The following is a 22,431-nucleotide window of genomic DNA, read 5'->3' as shown; positions in this document are numbered from 1 at the left end:
CTTTCTTTGATGACGAAGTGTGGCCTACCATGGTTTCCCCCCTCCCCAATATTACGTAGATAACTTAATTGGTCGATTCATTATCTTGTAGGGGCATGAGACTTATGGCCATAGGTTAGTTTGGGAACATGGTTGAAATGGTGGGTTCATGCATCTAACCTTGGTGGATTGTGAGGGCAAAGAGACCTAGCCACACTCACATGCATTTGGTATCATATAATCTTGTTATGTTCATATTTATTTTACATTGCACCCTTATTGAGCTTAATAGCTCATGAGGTTTTTACCCTCATATATAGGTTATGAAAGCATGGGAAAAATCAAGACAAGGTGGAATAGCTTGTGGAAGCATGGAAATGAAGATTCAAGTGTATTGTATGGCTTAGGGTAGTCTATTTTGTTGCTTTTGATTTATGTAATGTAATGTATTTGGTTGGTAATGGCTTGTTTAAGCCTAAGACTATGGGTGTATTCCCTTTTGTAGTGTTTGATTTTAAATTGAAATGAGATTATGGCTTATGGTATGTTGAAGCTTAAGTTTTGGTGAAGTCTTATTTTGGAATGTTATGGAAGCATCAAGAGTATGGTTTAAGCCTTAATTATGGAGAAATAGAGGTAAAAATTGAAGGAAAGTGAAGTATATTTATTTAATTTAATTTCTGGAAATTTTGGGTTAGGAAGCCCAAATAAAAGAAAAAAAAGAGAGAAAAGAAGTGAAGATGGCAACAAACAGCAACTGCAGCAGGCCCTAGTGGCATACTGGGCCGCGCGGGCGAGCACTCAGCTAGCCCGCGCGGTCCTCGGGCACGCCAGCAGGCCCCATCGGCCATTTTTTTTCAAAGAGTTGGTATTTCTTAATTGATTTTGGGCCGTGGAGGAATTTTCAAAATAAAGGGATTTTTCGGGCATTTTTTGAGATAAATGCCGAATTTTGAAAATTGAAAATTTTTTAGTTTTTCCTCCAAAATTGGTAATCAATCAATGTATGGATTGAGCTTGTGAATTTTCGAAGCCCGATGAAATTCTTGAATGGAAAAAGAATTAAATATAAATAAGAAAATGGCAATTAGGCATTTTCATGAGATTTCTTTTAACCAAATGCGGTGTGGTTAAAACCCAATTCTGCTAGTAAATTCTGGGGTTGAGGAAAGGGAAGGACGAGTCTAGTTCCCACCAAGGGCGTTTCGTCTTAAAACATGGTTCGCCCTTCACCAAAGGCCGGGCATGTGGACAATTCGGATAATTGTTCATGAATGGCACCCGTAAGTGGGAACGGGGCGTCACAGGCCTTAAGAGTAAGTCTCCTGTCAATCCTAAGAATGAGTCTTATGTCAAACCTAGGGTTGAGAGTTTCAAGTGGCATGGAGAGGACGATCCTATTGAGGTCTTATGGAGTGAGATGAGACATCTTGCATATCTTGGGTGGGTACCCCAGAGATTGAGTCTTTGTTTCCTCTTGACTATTGATTGGTGGCACTTCTCATTAGTGCCATTATAGATTGATTCTTTAGCTTTTTGGGCGTTCCCATAGACTATGCCAATTATTGTCATTCAAATACAATAATAAATTTATTCGAATAGAAACATAGTTGTCAATCCGTCTGAGTCTACAAGAAAAATAATAGTCAAAGGGCACAGAGAAGCCCTTGCGCAAATACTCTGATACTTAAATCAAAAACTGAAGATGCTAAAGACCATAGAGTAGTATTCACACCAATATCATGAAGGGCGATGGTAGAAAACACACCAAAAACACTAATTCTGTGTGGATTTATGTAAGGGTTTTATAATCAAAGTATTTTTCAACAGAAAAATAGCACAACAAAAGAATAAAACAAACACAATGGATTCCAAAATCGACCTTGCAAGACTCGATATTCATCATCCACATACAACAAATGAAAACTTGTTGACAAATTTATATTTTGATTTATGGAGAAAATAATCTTGAAAAATATATTTTTAAGTAAAATTGGTTTATAGATGATTTTCAAAACATTTCTATTATATATTGTATATACATTTTTTATATTAAAAAATCTCATACTCATATTTATGTATGTTTGTAAAAAACAACTAAGTATTATTTTATGTTGATAAAGAAGTATGAAATTTATAAATATATTTTTCTTTAAATTGGAGGACTTCAAGTCTCCACTTATATATATATATATATATTTCAAAGCTTTCCACTATAAAATCTCTTTGAAAATCAAGTAAGTATAAAAGCTCTTTTGTTACACTAAGTATATGAATTTTGAAGTTTTTGAAGATAAAGTATTAAAATATTATTTTAAACCTTCTTCATCTGCCTTCAATCAAAAATAGCTCTATCAAACAAATATTGCTCAGTATATTTTTCATGTATAGTCTAGTACTACAAAAACCTAGCTACTCGAGCATGTTTTGCAAAAACTATGTTTTCTTTAAGCTTAATCAGGTATGGCATCTTTATGATCAAGTATCTTTATAGATATTGAAATCTGAACATATTTCTAGTCGAGTTTTGCTTTAGATGTCTCTCAAATTAGTCGATTATATGGTTTAGCAAAACCATCCTTCAATCGACTATTGAAGTGTCCTACTCGAGTATTTTATACAAATTCTCTGTATTTCTAAAATCAATCGAGTAAGAACTATTTTTAATTGAGTATATCTTTCTCATCAATCGACTAAAGTATTTTCATAGTCAAGTATCTATTTATATTAGTCAAATAGAAGATTGGATTAAATATGGCTAAGTCTCTAAGCTTATTTTTAATCGAGTAACAGTTATTTTATTTGTACTCGAGTATATGCTTTCATTAGTCGAGTGAGCCTAGCCAAGTAGTTGAGTGCTTTATGTCAAACCTTTGTATATTTTGAATCAGTCGAGTAATGACTTTGCCATACTCGAGTAAGACCTTGCAAGGCTTCTATATAATCGATTACATGAATTGTTCAATCGAGTGTGCATCTCATTAATCGAGTAAATCTAGGACGTAGTTGAGTAACTGGCATTCAATTTCAAATTTTATAGGCATTACTCAGTAAGCAAAAATAGGACAATTCAACCGTTAGAGCTTTATTTGCTTATTACAATGCGTCTAACTAAGTTCTCTTATAAAAGAATGTTAGAATATACTTATGCAATGGTGCTTAATGATTATTTATATAAATTGCATATGATTCTAACAAATTTTATCGTTAATGGTCAAATTAAAGAAGCTGTAAGTGTGTACAAGTTTCCATACCATTTGTAATACCCCATGTTTAGATAAGGCTGCCATGTAATTTTAATAAGTTTAGAATACCGAAAAATGGATTTTATAGCAATTTCAGGTACCAAATCAACTACAGGGAATGCCTTGGAGTAAAATTGTCTAAGGAAAATTATATAGTCTCGATGAGCGTATCAAGATAGGATTTATGGTATTGAAAGAAATCAGATCGGGAATAGTTTTCGGTAGAGCTAAAATACAGCTGCCATTTAGGCTGTAAAATCGAATCGTTGTAGAAGACTCCCGAAAAATCAACGGAACCCTAGGGGGGCTCCGGTTTTACGTAACGAGCAACCCTTCAGTGATTACGAGGTGAACCAATAGCCCGGTGAGGGCACTGGGGCGAATCGTCCTTTTTGACTAAGTTTTGAGTTATTAATTTTAGATTTTCGGTATTATAATGCAATTTAATTCAATGTTTAAGGGCATAGTTGCAATAAGGAAATTAATTAAGTGGAATTAAGGTAAAAATTGAAATTTAAATGTGTAATTTGTCTTAATTAATAGTGTAATTTATAGTTATATATATAATGCGTGTGCATTCAGTGGCTGTGTATGCGTGAATGATGGTTGCTGCTCTACAAACTGATTTTGCACGCAAACTCCATGCCTGCCGAGATTTATGGGAGATTTTTCACGCCAAGAGGGTTTTGCACGCAAGGAAGTATGGGCAAAAGTGGTGAGCTGGAGGGTGGAATTCGGCTATAAAAGGAAGGAGATGTGGGCGAATGGAAGCAAGGAGAAATGGCAGCGAGCGTGGGCGAGCAAGGCTGAGAGAGAAAGAGAAGAGATCATGAGAGAGAGGTGAGCTGAGGCAAAGGAGCGAGGGGTGGCGGAGCAAACTGCCACAGCAAGCAGCGAGCGGCCATAGCCGCGGACTGCCAAGGTTGCGGGTGGCCATGGCCGCACGAGCAGCAACCAGCCGAGGGCCGAAGACCGAAGGCGGTCGCGATCAGCTACCGGCGAAATTGTGCGGGCAGCGGGGGCGACCGGTGGTGGCGAGCAGAGGCCTGAGAAGCGGTCGAAAGCAGCGAGCCGCAGCCATGGCAGCCATGGTCGCGAGCTCCAGCTGCGGCAGGGCTGCACCAGCCGCGGCCAACAGTGGCCGCGAGCAGCTCCGAGCGACGGCGGCGACCGGGGACGGCCACCGAAGCGGCCGACGAAGGAGGCGGGTGCGGTGGTTGGCGGCTATTGCGGCAGTTGCAGGCGGGCGCAGGAGGAAGAAACAGAGGAGGAGGAAGAAGGAGGGAGAAAGGAGAAAGGAAAAAGAAAAAAATAGAAAAGAAAAAGAAAGAAAAGGAAGAAAAAGAAAAGAAAATTGGGAAAAATGCTGAAAAGTCCTAGAAAAATTCTAAAAAATAGGAAATGAAGATGTAATGATATCCCGGAGATTTTGGTGAGAAAAACAGCCGAGCACGCGTTTCAAGGATAGGGTACGCATATCGAGGAAATCTGAGATGCTAAGTTAAGGTGAGTAAAATTCTTTAGAAAATTTCATAAATTCAATAATATTATTTTATGAATTTTCGTAGAGAATTATTTGAGAAAATAGTTTCGAAATATTTAGTTTGGATTTATTGAGGAAAATTAGGAAGAAATAGAAGGAAAAATTAAAGGAAATGCCAGAAATTATGGAAAAATAGGTTTTAATGATTATTTAAATAATTATGGTGATTAGGATACTTTGAGGCTGAAGTTGAAGAGAGTCGTGCAAATTTTGAGGTTGGCACGCAAATCGAGGCAAGGCACGGACATCGAGGTGGCCCGATAAGCTTGAGAAGGTAAGTGGTACTTCCTTGATAATGATTTCATCATATTGACATGCCCTGATATGTATCCATCACGTAGACTGCATACATGATTATGAAATGCATAAATACACGTTGATATCATCGATCACACGCATATAAGGCCGTAGGGGGTACGAACTAGCACCGCTGCCTTACCAAGGGTGCACCCATACACCCCGGATTTGAAAGAGGTGGCCGCTAAAATGGTAGGTAGCATGAGGGGTGCAGTTGACACCTACGATGAAAGACATTGCATACACTCATGACATAGCATTATGTACCTTTACTTAGATGGTTCATCATCTAACTTGGGTTCGCCCTTGGAACATTCAACGTTCCAGTCGGGACTTGCAGAGATGATTCTGAGATTGGTGACGTGTAGTGACGCGAGACGTCGAGAGGCGAGTAAATGTACCATGTTATGTTATATTTATTGTCAAACGTTTATGAATTAACTTTGTAATGAATGTCATGTCTAGTATGAGCAGGTTCGATTCAGCTTCCGCTTTGTATTTATTTCTAGTGTAGATATCTCGCACTAGATAAGGTCTTAGGGAATTTCGGGATAATGTAAAAATAGAAAAAAAAAATATATATATATATATAGACCAAATTTCCTAAGGCATAACATGCCCTAAAGAAGTGGGCTGTTACACCATTCTTCTCAAGTCTCAAGCTTCTATAAAAAGCCAAGAGCAACGGCAAATGAAGTTGTTGCTGGAATCAATTTAAGCTGCTAATGTTGCTCTAAACTCAGTTAGTTATATTTTTGGGGGGGCTGATGGCAAATGCTTGAAGTGAATGATCTCCATATTTATTCTTTTCACTTTCAAGCTAGTATCTAGTGAGTTTACATGTATATCTTTCTAAGACCAGATATGTTAAGAGAGTTGAGTTTATTCATATATTTCGAGCTCCCTTTTGTCCAAGAGAAAAGTGATATCCTTGTACATCTTATATTTTTCTCTTGAGATATCCTTTCACAATTCTGTGAATTTATAAAGATTACACCTTATCCTTTAAAAGGTAGTGGTTGTGGCTTAGCCTAAAAAGAAAAAGCCTCATGTTATAGTTATTGTTCAGCCTATGAAAAGCAGAGGTTCTTACTTAACCTATAAAAGTGAATGTTCCTACTTAACCTGTAAAAATGGAGGTTATTACTTAGCTTGTAAAAGTGAGAGTTCTTATTTAACTCGTTAAAAGTAGAGATTATAGTTGAATCTGTAAAAATTATTATCCTTATTAGATGATTTCAAAATTTTTAGTGATGAGTTAAGATAGTGGACTAGGCATGTTGGCCGAACCACTCCAAAATTATTGTGTCCATGTTGCTCATGTTTTTCATTTCTGCTTTTAACTACATTATTCTTTATCTGCTATGCGTATGTTTTTCTCTCTTAATTGTGGTAGATTATTTTATCGTTCGAACTGTCATTAAAGTGTTCTCATGGTAGGAATCATCTTAAAACTCATTATTCTTTCGCATTTTCAAAATTATTTTATTAGCTCCTCATTTCAAATATTCTTCTTCATCTTTACATAAAAACTATTTGTATCAAACCTGTTTCACATTCTATTTTTCATAAAAACATCTAATTTAATCTGTACTATGTTTTCACATGAAATTGCTTTCAACATTCAATTCTATTTCAGTTTTCATTCTTTGCATGAAAAGAGTTTCAAATGTTGCTTTATTACATATTCAAAAAGCTTTCATCTAATAGTTCATGTAAACTCTAAATGTATGCATTCATTTCATGTATTTCAAACTAATCCCTATCATTTTAAAAATATTTTGTTGGTATTTTTTTTTCACAAAAATGATTTCTAAACATTTTTCTAAAATGCTTTCATATATAAAGTTAGCAAATATCAAAAGCTTTCTCAAATTACATTTTATGAAAAGCCCTATATGCTGCACATGCATTCATGTTTATTTTATTCATTGCTGCACTTAGTTGTAATTTTAGAAAATTGATTTCATCAAATAACTTTATTGCATCATAAAATTTCATGATATTCTCAATATTTGTAAAAATAGTCAAAATACTCAATTCACCTCTCTCATGGGTAATCCTTCAAAACCTATGACATGGGGTTTTAGATATACCTTTCGGAGAAAAATTCAATGCTGGTTGTCCACGCAGTGACTGTCTCCTTGTTAGCGATCTTCTCGTCTATGCCTCATCCCTGCAAACACTTGAGTAACCACCCTGCCTCCACAAACGTAGAGGACCTAGTCAGTCCACTCCCGAGCTGCCACAGAACCCTCCAACGAAGCCATGCTAAGACCCTCTTAATGGAGGTGACCCAAGGTTGTGCGCAGTCCCTTTCTCGATTGCTCGGTGGCTGTATCTCTCTATGAGGGAGATAGTGATGAAGAAGTTGTGCTGGCCAAGCTCGGAGCAAGAATGAGCAAAGCCACAACTCAAGCAAGGAAGAAGAAGAAGTGGACAACAAGTAGGAGCAAAAGGAATGGCAATGGTAAAAGAAGAATAAGGAAGAAGAAGAAAACGCAAAATGAAGCAACTCATAAGCCTCCTCACCCACTCAATCAATCTATTCTCTCATCTTCTCTCATTTCCAAAACACCTCATCTACCAAGCCCATCCTTTTTCTCCTCAACAGTCTACTCCTCCACCTTCTCCTATACCTTACCCATCACTTGCATCAGAGCATTTAGCAATAAATGCTCTAATACGACAGAGCTAAGACACGATAAGTGGAAAAAATGATCAATAGCATAAGGAACCCGATTGACCATTTTGAGGCAGTCGACTTTCCTTATGCTCCGATCGACAGAAGGTAACCAATCAACTACATGTGAGCACTAGTCAACCATTCCAAATGGTCGACCGCTCTATGTACCTATTAACAGAACACAACTAGTCGACAGCATGCCAACACTGGTCGATCGTTCCAAATGGTCAACCACTCCATGTACCTATCAACAGCATAAAAGCATTGGTTGACCATTCCAAATGCCACTAAGGCCCTGTTATCCGATAGCATCCTCCTATAACCATAGATCCATGAGTCTTACACACACAAGTAACTAACGTCATTAACTAACAACGATGAGGAAACCACTAACAACAATGGATCACTAATCTGCTGCATTACTTGGCATACGTATGACTTTCTAGGTTCACAATCATGTAGCAATCAAGACATGTCAACTCCTTAACGTTGGTCAATTGCCATCGACCTACTAAAATAATCTCTCCAAGTCTCTAGAGCACCCTAAAAGATATTGAGTATCCTCTAGTCAGAACTCAGGATGATCCCAATAACAATAAAGTCAAACTTTATATGAACCTATTAAGGCTCCTCAATTATCGTGCACTATAGTCATTTCACTAACTAATAGTCCGAACGAGTGAAAGTTATGGACTGATTAAACTCATAGAATTTGGTAACTATGACAAATCTAGCACGGTGTGTGATACAGGTAGCATGTCAGATCCAATCTGACATTTGACTTCTTTCCAATTTCATGCTCACCTGTGTAGGGGATTTCCAATCACAATCACGTACATGGATTACATAGGATGTTCGCCCCCAACAAATGGAGGTCGATGAATCCCATCGACAAACATCTACCTCTATACACCACTGCAGAGAGACAGCACAAAGAATATTCTCACCTCTTACATAGGAAGGTTTCACTTAATGGCAAGTCTCTGACACCAGTGCACAAGACACTACATCACCTCTAGTCAAAATGCCAGATATATAATCAAGAGTCAGCGATAAATTATTAATCCTCAAGCCATGTGATTTGTCGCAGGCATCACACCAGTGGATGTTTTTCCAACACCCACCCACATGTTTACTATATGAATCCCATGCAATGTGGCGTGTGACTCACCATTCCATCTCATTAGCATCTCCACACTAAACAATGGTAGTAGACCATGTGCCAATCACTAATCAACAGATCATAGTTCCTTTCTGATAACTCTGAAGACTGAGAATACCTTTAAGAGATCATAGTCTAGAGATTCAAGTAACACAGTCTCAACACATTGAGAGTAGGAATTCTAGGGACTCATTCATAAAAATGAGATGGAGAAATATAAATGAAGATATAACCTTTATCAACAAGAATAATCAACAATACCGCTCACTTACATCTCAAAGTGTAAATCTAGGATGTAGGGCACTTTCACTAAAATATCAAAGATGTATCTTTTTTGTGATGAGGCCCTGTTTATTTATAGAAAAGTATGAAGTAATCCTAAGTCTCCTAGGATTAGGATTCATATATATGATGCTCATCTCTTATAAATAATGTTTATCCTCTTAGAGGAATTTTAAGATGTCGAAATTATCCAATTTAAGCATTGTGTGGGACCTTTCCATCTTGGGTTATTGTTGCCAAGATGGGCTTTTGTGTTGTTGGCACCTATAGTTGGTCTCCTACCCCGTCTACTGTCTCTCGCCTGTATCGTTGTAGCCGAAAAAAGTAAGAGTTGTATTGTCGTTGGTAAGAAGGGGTAGGAGACCCACTCAACCATCGTCACTGGAGGGACGGGAGACCCTCAATCTCCCACTTGTGTTGTTGTCGCCAAGAAGGGGCAGGATCTCCTGCCTACGTTGTTGTTGAGTCAGGTCTAGCCCATTTTTCGAGTCGACCCGCCTCCTCTTGGATCAACTCGTCTCTACATTTTTATTGTTTTCTATGCATTTATGTTTTGCTGGCACTTGGGAGAGGCAGCAAAATGTTGTGGATAAAATGAGGTTAAAAAAAGGGAAGCTATTCTCGGATCATCACTTCTTCTTCAACAAGGTCCAAAATAAGTTAACTTTGACCGAGCAGACTGTCAACTTTGGCTACAGACTGTCCTCTTTGGTTTTATCGTCTGGTATATTTGGAAATTTAGTTCATTCGTCTTCATCATCTTGTCCCTCCTTCACGGTGTTATGAGTGGATGGGCTTTTCCTATTATTTATTATCGCAAATAACGGTACCAATAATAACTCATTCAGTTAAATGCAATATTTATCCAATCCTTGTGTATAAGGTAAATATAACCAGATGGTGAAACTAACATTTTGTGCATACTATTAAGGAATAAAATATCAAGTTAACTCCACCCCGTGAGTCTCTTCCTCTAGATGAAGGGTTAGGGGAGCCCCACTATGGGATAATAGGTGATTACAAATTGAAGTTATACATCACATCACTCCAGGATAAGAAGAAGACGATACTTATATATGCGTAATTATTGAAGCACGTGACCATACAGTACTTGGAAAGCAAAATGGATGAGAAAGAAGCGTGATTGCCCTTAGTATCCAATAAATGTCGCCGGAACCTAACATTCCCCGTGTGGCCGTGGACATGGACAAGCAATCAACTGGTCAGAGCCCACAACAAAGACAAGACCTCGACCTCAACTCAAATACAACAACAAAACCCAAACAATGAAAATGCCTTTAATGAGCCAACAAAAAAGGCCTTAATCATCAGAACTCAGAGCCGGGCAAGGGCTCGTGCGTGTGGCTGATGAAGGCCAGCTCGTAGACAAGGCCGGCGATGCCGCCACCGATGAGGGGCCCGGCCCAGTAGACCCAGTGGTTGGTCCAGTCCCAGCTGACCAGGGCAGGCCCAAACGACACGGCCGGGTTCATGGACGCCCCATCAAAGGCCCCGCCCGCAAGAATGTTGGCTCCCACAACGAACCCGATTGCAATGGGGGCAATGATCCCCACGTTGCCCTTCTTCGGGTCGATGGCCGTCGCGTAAACTGTGTAAACCAGGCCGAACGTCATCACTATCTCCAGCACCAAAGCGTTCCACACGCTCACTCCAGACGACAGTGAAAATGCCGACGTCGTCTGTCAAAACCACTGATCGTTAGTACAAATAATTTACCGAAAATGTGGTTGTTATATCGTCATTGTCGGGATAGTATCTGAGCGTTTTACTCACCAAGCCTCCGGTACCGAACTTGAGGAGCAAGCAAGCGACAGTGGAGCCAAGCAGCTGAGCGATCCAGTAGACAATTCCCCGGAGAAGTGAGATGTTGCCGCCGACAAAGGCGCCGAAGGTGACGGCGGGGTTGACATGTCCGTCGGAGATGTTGGCTGCTACGGCGACGGCCACGAACAGGCCGAAACCATGGGCCAAGGCGGCGGCGACCAACCCGGCCGGGGTGGTGGAGCCGTTGTCGGTGAGCTTGTTGAAGGCCATGCCGGAGCCTTCCCCGGCGAAGACGAAAATGAGGACACCGATGAACTCGGCCAAAGCCGCCCTCAGCGTGTCCGGGTGAGTCGCCTCCTGCGGCCGCCCCACGGCTATCTGACGGATCGGCATCGCCGGCAACTCGCTGATTGGACGGTGCAAAAAATATAATATATAATAATAGAGCTCAAGTTTGAAGCGATTATTCTATGATATATGATATGGGCCGCGCTTATATAGCGAAAAGCGGCGGGGCAACGGGGAACCCGCCATAGCCGGTTTGCGGTGGCGTATGGTGTGTGTAGGTAACATTATTGGGTTCCAAAGGGTAATTGCTTTGGAGGGGCCCTGGCCAGCCAATTGCTGCGCCGACAGCTAAGCTTCCACCTCCAAATTGCTGTGATAACGACACGTGCACTGTCCTTATTAGAGACACGTCACGAAGTGGGGGGGTGGGGGTGATGGTGACCTGGAGGGCGGGTTATGTATTCAATTGCACATGGAATGGAATTTGGCCTCTCAATTTACTTCCGCGCACCGCCCAAAAAGACTTCACCATTTTCAAGTTTCAACCTGGGCTGAAGGCCATGCTGCTGATATTCACACACACACACTCTCTAATGTAATAGTAATATTTTTTTTATAATTATATGGCTTTAATATATTTTACTAGAAATCTAATCCCATTTTTGGGGGGGGGGACTTTATTTTTCATTATGTATTAATTAAAACAATAAATTGGGGCTGATATGATACTGACTTAATTTACCGTAAAACAAAATACTGCTATTTTCGGACTCTATTTGCTGAAAGATAAAACCTAGAATGTTCAGTAACAAAAAAAAAAATCAAACCAAATCATAGTATTAGAATGTTAGGTAGGTAAGGTTCAACAGGAGCAAATAGGGACTCGAATTGAGCGGCACTAAGGCCAAAATCACTTTTGTGGACAGCCGGGGGGGGCTCACTGCTCCAAACAAAAACGTTACGTCGCATCATTCAATGGGCTGGAAAATGAAATGTATCAGACTACTATGGTATGGGTTGTAATTTTTTAAACAAACAAAATATAATAATGAGTAGAAATAATTAAAGAGTGACGATTTTTATTGTGAGTTTGCCAAGTGACGGATGCTCAGTGGTCACACGTAGATAGAGTGCTGATTTTTGGCACGTTAAAGTGATGGGATTTGGGTTGAAATTATTTTGTAAGTTGCCAATTCAAATTTGTTTATATATTTTGACCAGTTTTGATGGATGTAGACGTGCTATAAAAAATGCTAGTTTTGAATTCTGTGTATAAAAAACATATATAAATTGAAAACTGTTATTTTCATATTTATTTATTTATTATAGTTATGGTCTCCATCACGGATAGGGAAAAGAAAACTAGTGAGTGAGTTGAGTTCATTTCTTTTTTACTATTTTCATAGGTTTGTAGCTTTTATTGATCACGAGATCTTGACATTTAACTAATTCTCTTTATGATATCTCTAACCCTTTACTCTCTCAACCTACTCCAAATTTGGGGTAAAACCCAATTCCTTTCCAATCTTTTACTTGGGTAAATAATTTATTCTTTTTCCATTTTTTATTATAAACAATTTTTTTATAATGTAAATTATTTACTTATTTATTATATATCAACTTAAATTATTACCTAAAAATTAAATAATTAACTAAAAAAATAATTATTATTAATATTAAAAAATAAAAACAATACATTTATTATCTCAATTAATGAAACATTACATTGAATACGACAAAATTAAAAAAATATTATTATGTATAATGTAAAAATCTTCACCACACAAACATAAAGTTAAACATGCAAGAAAACTTAATTATCAAAATATTGAGAGGAAAATAAATTTTATTTAAAGATTTGATATCCACAGAGGATCCAAATCTACTGGAATATTTTCGAACTAAACGAATGAAAATTTTACAAAAAATAACTCAACAACAAGTTGACGAATCTCAAAGTACCCCCGATTCTTTTGGCCAATTTTTCGATAATATTAGAGGATTTGAAAGTGATCTACCGTATTATTAAATTATTGCATTTGTTTATGTAGTATTTAAAATTTAATAATATTTAATTTTCAAGATGTATGATATTGTAGTGTTCATTTAGCTCATTTTTAATTATCGTGTCTGTAATTTTTATTTAATAATTTTTAATTTAGTACATTTAATAATAATTAATCAATTATTATTTAGTAATTTCTAATTTAGTGTATTTATTCATTATTATTTATTAATTGATTATAATTTATTAATATTATTAATGTTAATAATAAGTAAATAAAAAATATAAAAATATATAAAGGTGAGATACAAAAGGAATTAAATTTTGTTATAGTTGAAAAGGGGAGTGGGGATTGGAATAAATATATTACCCCAAATCTTTATATATATAAAAATAGAATAGTCTGGAAAAAAAAAATTTCTCCCCCAAAACTTACATTAATAATTTGTATTTAGTACATATTGCATTAATAATTTGTATTTAGTAATTTATATTAATAATTTAAATTTTTCAATTGCTTTGAAATAATAATAACTAATTATTGTAAAATTAATAATAAATTTTAAATACATGAGTTTTTTAATATTAATCATGAGTTTTTCAATACATTATTATGTAAATATTAAATCTATATCTATATATATATTATAACAAAACAGCCGTCAAAATTTTTCCCGCCCATTTTCGGTTACTATTTTGATATTTTATTATGTTTTTTTAATTTTTTTTGTTTACCTGAAATAGAATTTTTATAGGTCATTAATTAAGTCTTGGAGATGTAGTTCTTGGAACATGTAAATAGTTTTTTCATAACTAAATGGTGTTTGGAGAATGTGTAATCATGCTGGTATATGAAGAGTCAAGATAAATATTATTAATTTATCCATATTATTAATTTTTAAATATTAGCATAAAATTTTAATTGAAATAAATTACAAAAAAATGAGACTTTTTTAAATTGGGAGAAATCTTGAGATATTAGGTAATACTGTTGAATACCGACTGTCAAGTAAATTTTTTATTTTATTTTTATTTATATATAGTTTAATTAATTTAAATTTATTTTTTTATAATTTTAAATGTTATAATTTTATATATAAATTAAATGTTATAATTTTATTTTTTAACTTTATTTTTTTGTTGCTTTTTAAAAAATGTGACATATCTTAAATGTGATAATTGATTGCTAGGATAAATATGTAAAGTCATGTATGGATAATCAATTTTAAAATTTTGATTATTATTATTTATATAATTAATTAATTATTTAAATTATCTTTATTTTATATATAGTTTAATTATTTTAAATTTATTTTTTATAATTTTAAATGTTATAATTTTATATATAACTTAAATGTTATAATTTTATTTTTTAACTTTATTTTTTTTGTTGCTTTTTAAAAAATGTGACATATCTTAAATGTGATAATTGATTGCTAGGATAAATATGTAAAGTCATGTATGGATAATCAATTTTAAAATTTTGATTATTATTATTTATATAATTAATTAATTATTTAAATTGTCTTTATTTTATATATAGTTTAATTATTTTAAATTTATTTTTTTATAATTTTAAATATTATAATTTTATATATAACTTAAATATTATAATTTTATTTTTTAACTTTATTTTTGTTTGTTGCTTTCTTAAAAATGTGACGTCTTAAATGTGATAATTGATTGCGAGAAGAAATATGTAAAGTTATGTATGTATAATTAATTTTGAAAAATTGATTATTATCATTTATATAATTAATTAATTATTTAAATTATCTTTATTTTATATAGTTTAATTAATTTAAATTAAATTAAATTATAATTTTAAATGTTATAATTTTATATATAACTTAAATGTTATAATTTTATTTTTTAACTTTATTTTTTTGTTACTTTCTTAAAAATTTGATCTATCTTAAATATGATAATTGATTGTCAGAAGAAATATGTAAAGTCATGTATGAATAATTAATTTTGAAAATTTGATTATTATCATTTATATAATTAATTGATTATTTAAATTATTCTTATTTTATATATAGTTTAATTAATTTAAATTTATTTTTTAAATTTTTAAATGTTATAATTTTATATATAATTTAAATATTATAATTTTATTTTTTTAACTTTTTTTTTTGGTTACTTTCTTAAAAATTTGACATGTCTTAAATGTGGTAATTGATTGCGAGGAGAAATATGTAAAGTCATGGATAATCAATTTTGAAAATTTGATTATTATCATTTATATAATTAATTGATTATTTAAATTATCTTTATTTTATATATAGTTTAATTAATTTAAATTATTTTTCTTATAATTTTAAATATTATAATTTTATATATAACTTAAATGTTATAATTTTATTTTTAAATTTTTTTTTACTTCCTTAAAAATTTGACATGTCTTAAATGTGATAATTAATTGTTAGGAGAAATATGTAAAGTTATGTATGGATAATCAATTTTGAAAATTTGATTATTATTATTTTATATAATTAATTGATTATTTAAATTATCTTTATTTTACATACAATTTAATTAATTTAAATTTATTTTTTATAATTTTAAATGTCATAATTTTATTTTTTAACTTAATTGATTATTATCATTTATTTAATTCTCTTTTTTCCCATTAGTCTACACTGAAGATGTGCTATATATTAGACTTGGAGAAATTAAATGCAAATTAAATTTGTGTTTTGAAAATTATGTTAAGTGAGTAAGATTCAAATTGTGTGGCAAAACATGGGAAAAAATAGAAACTTAATGGTGGCATGTGATTTGATAAATTGAGAGAAATAGGAGAATTTGAATGAAGAGAAATTAATAAAAGAAGATAAATATCTCTCTCTCTTCTTTCTCTCCATTCTCGTTCAACCTTTCCATTTCTTCTCTTCTCCTTTCTCGATTATTCTTCTCAAATTTTCTCTTATTCTTTACTTTTATTTAGTAAATTTTAACCGTATTCTTTTACCTATTTTGATCTTTTGGTGTAACATAGCACTACTATTCTGTCAAGCGAGTGATGTGAATGCAACTAAGAAAAATTAGGCCTTGAGGGTTCGTGTGGTATGCACATATGAGACAAATACACGTAAAAATCCACACAAAAAAAAATCTACCCTTGAATGCATATTTCAAAATAAAGAGGTTGGTTATCGTTTTTTTTTTTCCTGTTATTCTGTAATTTTTTTATTTTTTACGCATTGCTTATTGTATTACATGTTAATTTAGGTTTATTTTTACATAGTTTCGGGATAGAGTTATGTGCTTTTAATTGTTTGTCTACCCTTGAATGCATATAAGAAAATCTTTCAAAATTTATAATCTTTTTGTTGTATTTTCATGATTGTAACACAGTTATTTTATTTATTTTTTACTTATTTATTGTGATTTTCATTTATTGTAACTATTAAATTATATAATTTTTACTTTAACAATTTTTTTTTTTTTTTTTTTTACGATATCCATTCATCCATGCATGGCATGGGTGATCCACTAGTATATATTATAACAAAACAGCCGTCAAAATTTTTCCCGCCCATTTCCAGTTACTATTTTGATATTTTATTATATTTTTTAATTTTTTTTGCTTACCCGAAATGGAATTTTTATAAGTCATTAATTAAGTCTAAATTTGTAAAAATCGTGTAATTCTTGAAACACGTAAATGTATTTTTTTATTGTTAAATAGTGTTTGGAGAATGTGTAAGTATGCTGGTATATGAAGAGACAAAATTTAATTCATATTATTAATTTTTAAATATTAACATAAAATTTTAATTGAAATAAATTACAGAAAAATGAGATTTTTTTAAATTGGGAGAACTCTTGAGATATCAGGTAATACCGTTGAATACCGACTGTCAAGTAAATTTTTTATTTTAATTTAATTATATATATAGTTTAATTAATTTAAATTTATTTTTTATAATTTTAAATGTTATAATTTTATATATAACTTAAATGTTATAATTTTATTTTTTAACTTTATTTTTTTATTACTTTCTTAAAAATATGACATGTCTTAAATGTGATAATTGATTGTTAGAGGAAATATGTAAAGTCATGTACGGATAATTAATTTTAAAATTTTGATTATTATTATTTATATAATTAATTGATTATTTAAATTATCTTTATTTTATATATAGTTTAATTATTTTAAATTTATTTTTTATAATTTTAAATGTTATAATTTTATATATAACTTAAATGTTATAATTTTATTTTTTAACTTTATTTTTATTTGTTGTTTTCTTAAAAATGTGACATATCTTAAATGTGGTAATTGATTGCTAGGAGAAATATGTAAAGTCATGTATGTATAATTAATTTTCAAAATTTGATTATTATCATTTATATAATTAATTAATTATTTAAATTATCTTTATTTTATATAGTTTAATTAATTTAAATTTATTTTCTTATAATTTTAAATGTTATAATTTTATATATAACTTAAATATTATAATTTTATTTTTTAACTTTATTTTTTTTGTTGTTTTCTTAAAAATTTGATATGTCTTAAATGTGGTAATTAATTGTGAGGAGAAATATGTAAAGTCATATACGGATAATCAATTTTGAAATTTTGATTATTATTATTTATATAATGAATTGATTATTTAAATTATTCTTATTTTATATATAGTTTAATTAATTTAAAATTATTTTTTATATTTTTAAATATTATAATTTTATATATAATTTTAATATTATAATTTACTTTTTAACTTTATATTTTTTATTACTTTCTTAAAATTTAATCTGTCTTAAATGTGGTAATTGATTGTAGGAGAAACATGTAAAGTCATGGATAATTAATTTTGAAAATTTGACTATTACCATTTATATAATTAATTGATTATTTAAATTATCTTTATTTTATATATAGTTTAATTAATTTAAATTTATTTTCTTATAATTTTAAATATAACTTAAATGTTATAATTTTATTTTTTAACTTTTTTGTTTTTACTTCTTTCAAAATTTGACCTATCTTAAATATGGTAATTAATTATTAGGAGAAATATATAAAGTCATGTATGGATAATGAATTTTGAAAATTTGATTATTATTATTTATATAATTAATTGATTATTTAAATTATTTTTTATTTTAAATACAATTTAATTAATTTAAATTTATTTTTTATAATTTTAAATGTCATAATTTTATTTTTCAACTTAATTGATTATTGTCATTTATTTAATTCTACTTTTTTCCATTGGTCTACTCCGAAGATGTGCTATATGTTGGACTTGGAGAAATTAAATACAAATTAAATTTGTGTTTTGAAAATTATGTTAAGTAAGATTCAGATTGTGTGGCAAAGCGTGGGAAAAAAAAAGGAAACTTAATGGTGACATGTGATTTGATAAATTGAGAGAAATTGGAGAATTTGAATGAAGAAAAATTAATAAAAGAAAACAAATATTTGTCTCTTCTTCCTCTTCATTCCCGTTCAACACTTCCATTTCCTCTATTTTCCTTTCTCAATTCTTCTTCTTAAATTTTCTCTTATTCTTTATTTTTATTTAGTAAATTTTAACCGTTTTTTTTTTTATCCAGTTTGGTCTTCTGATGTAACATAGCACCACTATTATGTCAAGTGAGTGATATGAATGCAATTAGAAAAAATTAGGCCTTGAGGATTTGTGTGGTACGCACATATGAGACAAATACATGTGAAAATTAAAAATAAAAACGTCTACCCTTGAATACATATTTTAGAATAAAGAGGTTGATTATTGTTTATTCTTTTTTTTTTCTGTTATTATGTAATTTTTGTATTTTTTTACGCATTGCTTATTGTATTACATGTTAATTTAGGTTTATTTTTTACATGGTTTCGGGATAGAGTTATATGCTTTTTATTGTTCGTCTACCATTGAATGTATATAAGGAAATCTTTTAAAATTTGTAATTCTTTTGTTGTATTCTCATGATTGTAACATGATTATTTTGTTTAATTTTTACTTTTTTATTATAATTTTTATTTATTGTAACCACTAAATTATACAATTTTCGCTTTAACGATTTTTTTTTTTTACAATATCCATGCATCGCATGGGTTATCCACTAGTATTTAATTAATTCATCAATCAATCAAAAATAAATAATATTTATGAAGAATATAAATAGACATTTAAAGTATTAATTAAGTCACATAAAATTATCCATTTAATAAAATCTTATCTTTATATAATATAATAATATATAATACATTTATATATATAAAAGTAAAATAGTCTGAAAAAAAAAAATTGCCCTCAAAACTTGCATTAATAATTTAAATATTCCAATTACTTTGAAATAATAAATACTAATTACTAAAATTAATAATAGATTTTAAATACATGAGTTTTTCAATAATAGATTATAATCACGGGTTTTGTTATTATTGAAAAACTTATTCTTATTCACATTTAAGAATTTTAATTTATATTTATAATATAATAAATAAAAAATAATGAACGTCTTTGAGTGAATATATTATAAATTTTATAATATTTATTTATAAATAAATATAATATAATAAATAAAAAATTATAAATATTTTGTCAAGTGACCTAATTAATGTGTTAATTATTATTTAACCTATTAAATGGCGGTACATTGAATTAAGAGTATTCTCTATTAGTATATTAAATAACGAATAATTAATTAAACTTAAGTTTTGATAAAAGACTTAATATTAAAAAAAACTATAATTATCAATTATGTTATAATTATTTAAAATAACAAGTTTAATTTTTTTATTTTTAAATTAAACTCTCTCGTGTACCACACGAATTTACCACTAATCTGGGGTAATACTATTCACAACCCCAAATTAGAGTAAGATTTGGGGATGGGTTGGAAAGGGTTTTGTATCAAATTTGGGAGTGGGTTGGAGATAGTCTTATAACCATTATTAATTTAAAAATAAATTTTTATTATTAAAAAATTTATATATATAAAGATTTTTTATTTTTATTAATTATATATTTCCTCTTCTAAAACTGTAACAAGATAAATTTTATAACATCATTGAATTAAAGTTTAAACTTTAACATGTAATTGACACACAAGTTAGTTTGGGATTAAAATGTGTATCTTATCATATATTCTAAGACGGAGTTTGGCTAAGTGATTTGGCTACTTATAAGTTGCCAGGAAAACTTAAATGCTATATAAGTTATTTAGTTACATATTTGTTAAAAATTAAAGAATTTACACGTTGGCAAACTTATTTAGTTAACCAAGTATTTTACAATTTTATCCTCTAACAATTATCATATATTTCCAATCCCATCATCTCTTTCTCCTTCTCCCTTCATATTTCTCAAAACTCTCTACGCCCTCCATCTCTTTTTTGTTGCTGCCTCCATCATCACCTTCTCCATCCCTTACCCCTTATCTATCTTTCTTTATATATATATATATATATATATATATTTTAATGTCTCAATATATATATTTAATATTTTTATTAATTAAACTTAAATTTAAATATAAAATATTTTATTAATATATTTTTTTAATAATTATATATAATTTATCAACATGTAATGGTAAAAATTTTATTAATTTGAAATCAATTTATAATTTATTTTTATTAATTTTATTTGTATTATTCAACAATATGTTTATTTATTTATTTATTGGTTAAATTTTGATTGCTTATCAATTTTTTTAAATCAAATACATAATTATATAAATGATATTTTAAAACACATTTATCTCAATATATTATTAACTTAAACGCTAACCAACTTTAAAAAAAAAAAAAATTGGTGCGAGAAACTTATCACGAATCCACTAATTTTTGTCGCTTCCATTATTGCCGATGAATTGGGCGTAAGACTTGCTTCTGTTGGACTGGGAGTTAGTCAAGGTACTACTGTGAGCCAAGCTTAAGAAGATATTGTAAGACAGCCCGAGAAGGAGGGAATAATCCAAGTTACTTTATTGCTTAGTTTGACTTTTATGAAAGTTTTAACAATTCATGAAACACAAGTTTTAAATAGAAAAAACTTAAAAATCATCTTAAAAAAAGGGTAAGACAAACACCCTTTAAATAGATTCACTAAAAGACAAGGTCTTTAGTTGTGTAAAGGTATATAATTAACTGTCTTGTTTGGGCATTCGCATATTTTTCCATCATCATCAATACACATATCTCTTACTTTTAGATTCAAAAGATATTAACTCCTCAAGTCTATTAAAAAGAACATGTCCCATCAGCGCTTAAAAACACCTATTATACAAATGACTATTTATTTTTATATTTTCTAGTTTACAAATATATATATATATATTATCATGAAGAAGACATATCTTAGAATTATACACTTTTTATCTTTCTTTCCCATAAAACACCAAACACGCCATTATTGAAGCTTGCGATGGGCCCAAGGGGGACTGGCCTGGACGGTTTACCTTGGGCCCACGGGCCAACTTTGGAGTCCGCACACAATTTATAATAAGTATGAGATTTTGAGCTTGATTTATTTTAGTCAATATTATTCACATTTAATTGCAAATATTACATTTATGTTGCGCTCGTTGTTAAAATGAGTTAGATAATCTTGTATTAAAATAAGTTTAAAATATTTTTTAAATTAAAATATAAAATAATAAAAATAAAATTAAAAAGTATTTTAAATTTCTTATCAGATTATTTATTAAATTTTTTAAAATACACTAGAAGATACAAACGTCATTTTTTCTTATCAGATCAATATATACTTATCTTGAGAGAAGGAGGGAGATAAATATATCTAGAAAAACTAATATAAGAAGTCACGTTACTTTTTTTTTAAGAATCACCAAATAAATTTAATAAATATATTAAAAATAAAAATTTAAAATATTTTTCATATCTTTTTTTAATGCTAATCATAGGTTTTTCAATAAATATTTAATTAATCCATCAATCAATCAAAAATAAATACTATTTATGAGAAATATGAATAGACACTTAAAGTATTAATTAAGTTATCAAAAATTGTCCATTAAATAAAATCTTATCTTTATATAATATAATAATATATAATATATTATATTAAAGTAAAATAGTTTGCAAATTTTTTTCCCTCCAAAAATCTGCCAAGCTATTTTTGCCTCTAAAATTTATATTAAATTTGCATGAATTTTCTAAGAAATATTAAT

The 22,431-nt window shown here is 30.6% G+C and overlaps 1 protein-coding gene across 1 annotated transcript; it reads right to left on the bottom strand.

Moving 5' to 3' along the window:
* Nucleotides 1-10,247: 10,247 nt before the first annotated feature.
* Nucleotides 10,248-11,459, bottom strand: LOC127796222 (aquaporin TIP1-1-like). The gene is made up of 2 exons (XM_052328254.1): nucleotides 10,989-11,459; nucleotides 10,248-10,894 (listed from the first exon to the last, which is right to left on the bottom strand). The coding sequence occupies exons 1-2, from the start codon at nucleotides 11,370-11,372 to the stop codon at nucleotides 10,523-10,525; spliced, it is 756 nt and encodes a 251-aa protein (XP_052184214.1). The 5' UTR covers nucleotides 11,373-11,459; the 3' UTR covers nucleotides 10,248-10,522.
* Between the last annotated feature and the right edge of the window lie 10,972 nt (nucleotides 11,460-22,431).

The sequence above is a fragment of the Diospyros lotus genome, chromosome 3, assembly GCF_014633365.1.
Source record: "Diospyros lotus cultivar Yz01 chromosome 3, ASM1463336v1, whole genome shotgun sequence".
NCBI classification, from domain to species: Eukaryota; Viridiplantae; Streptophyta; class Magnoliopsida; order Ericales; family Ebenaceae; genus Diospyros; species Diospyros lotus.
Note: the sequence above shows the minus strand (reverse complement) of the source record. Positions and strands in the feature narration are given on the sequence as shown.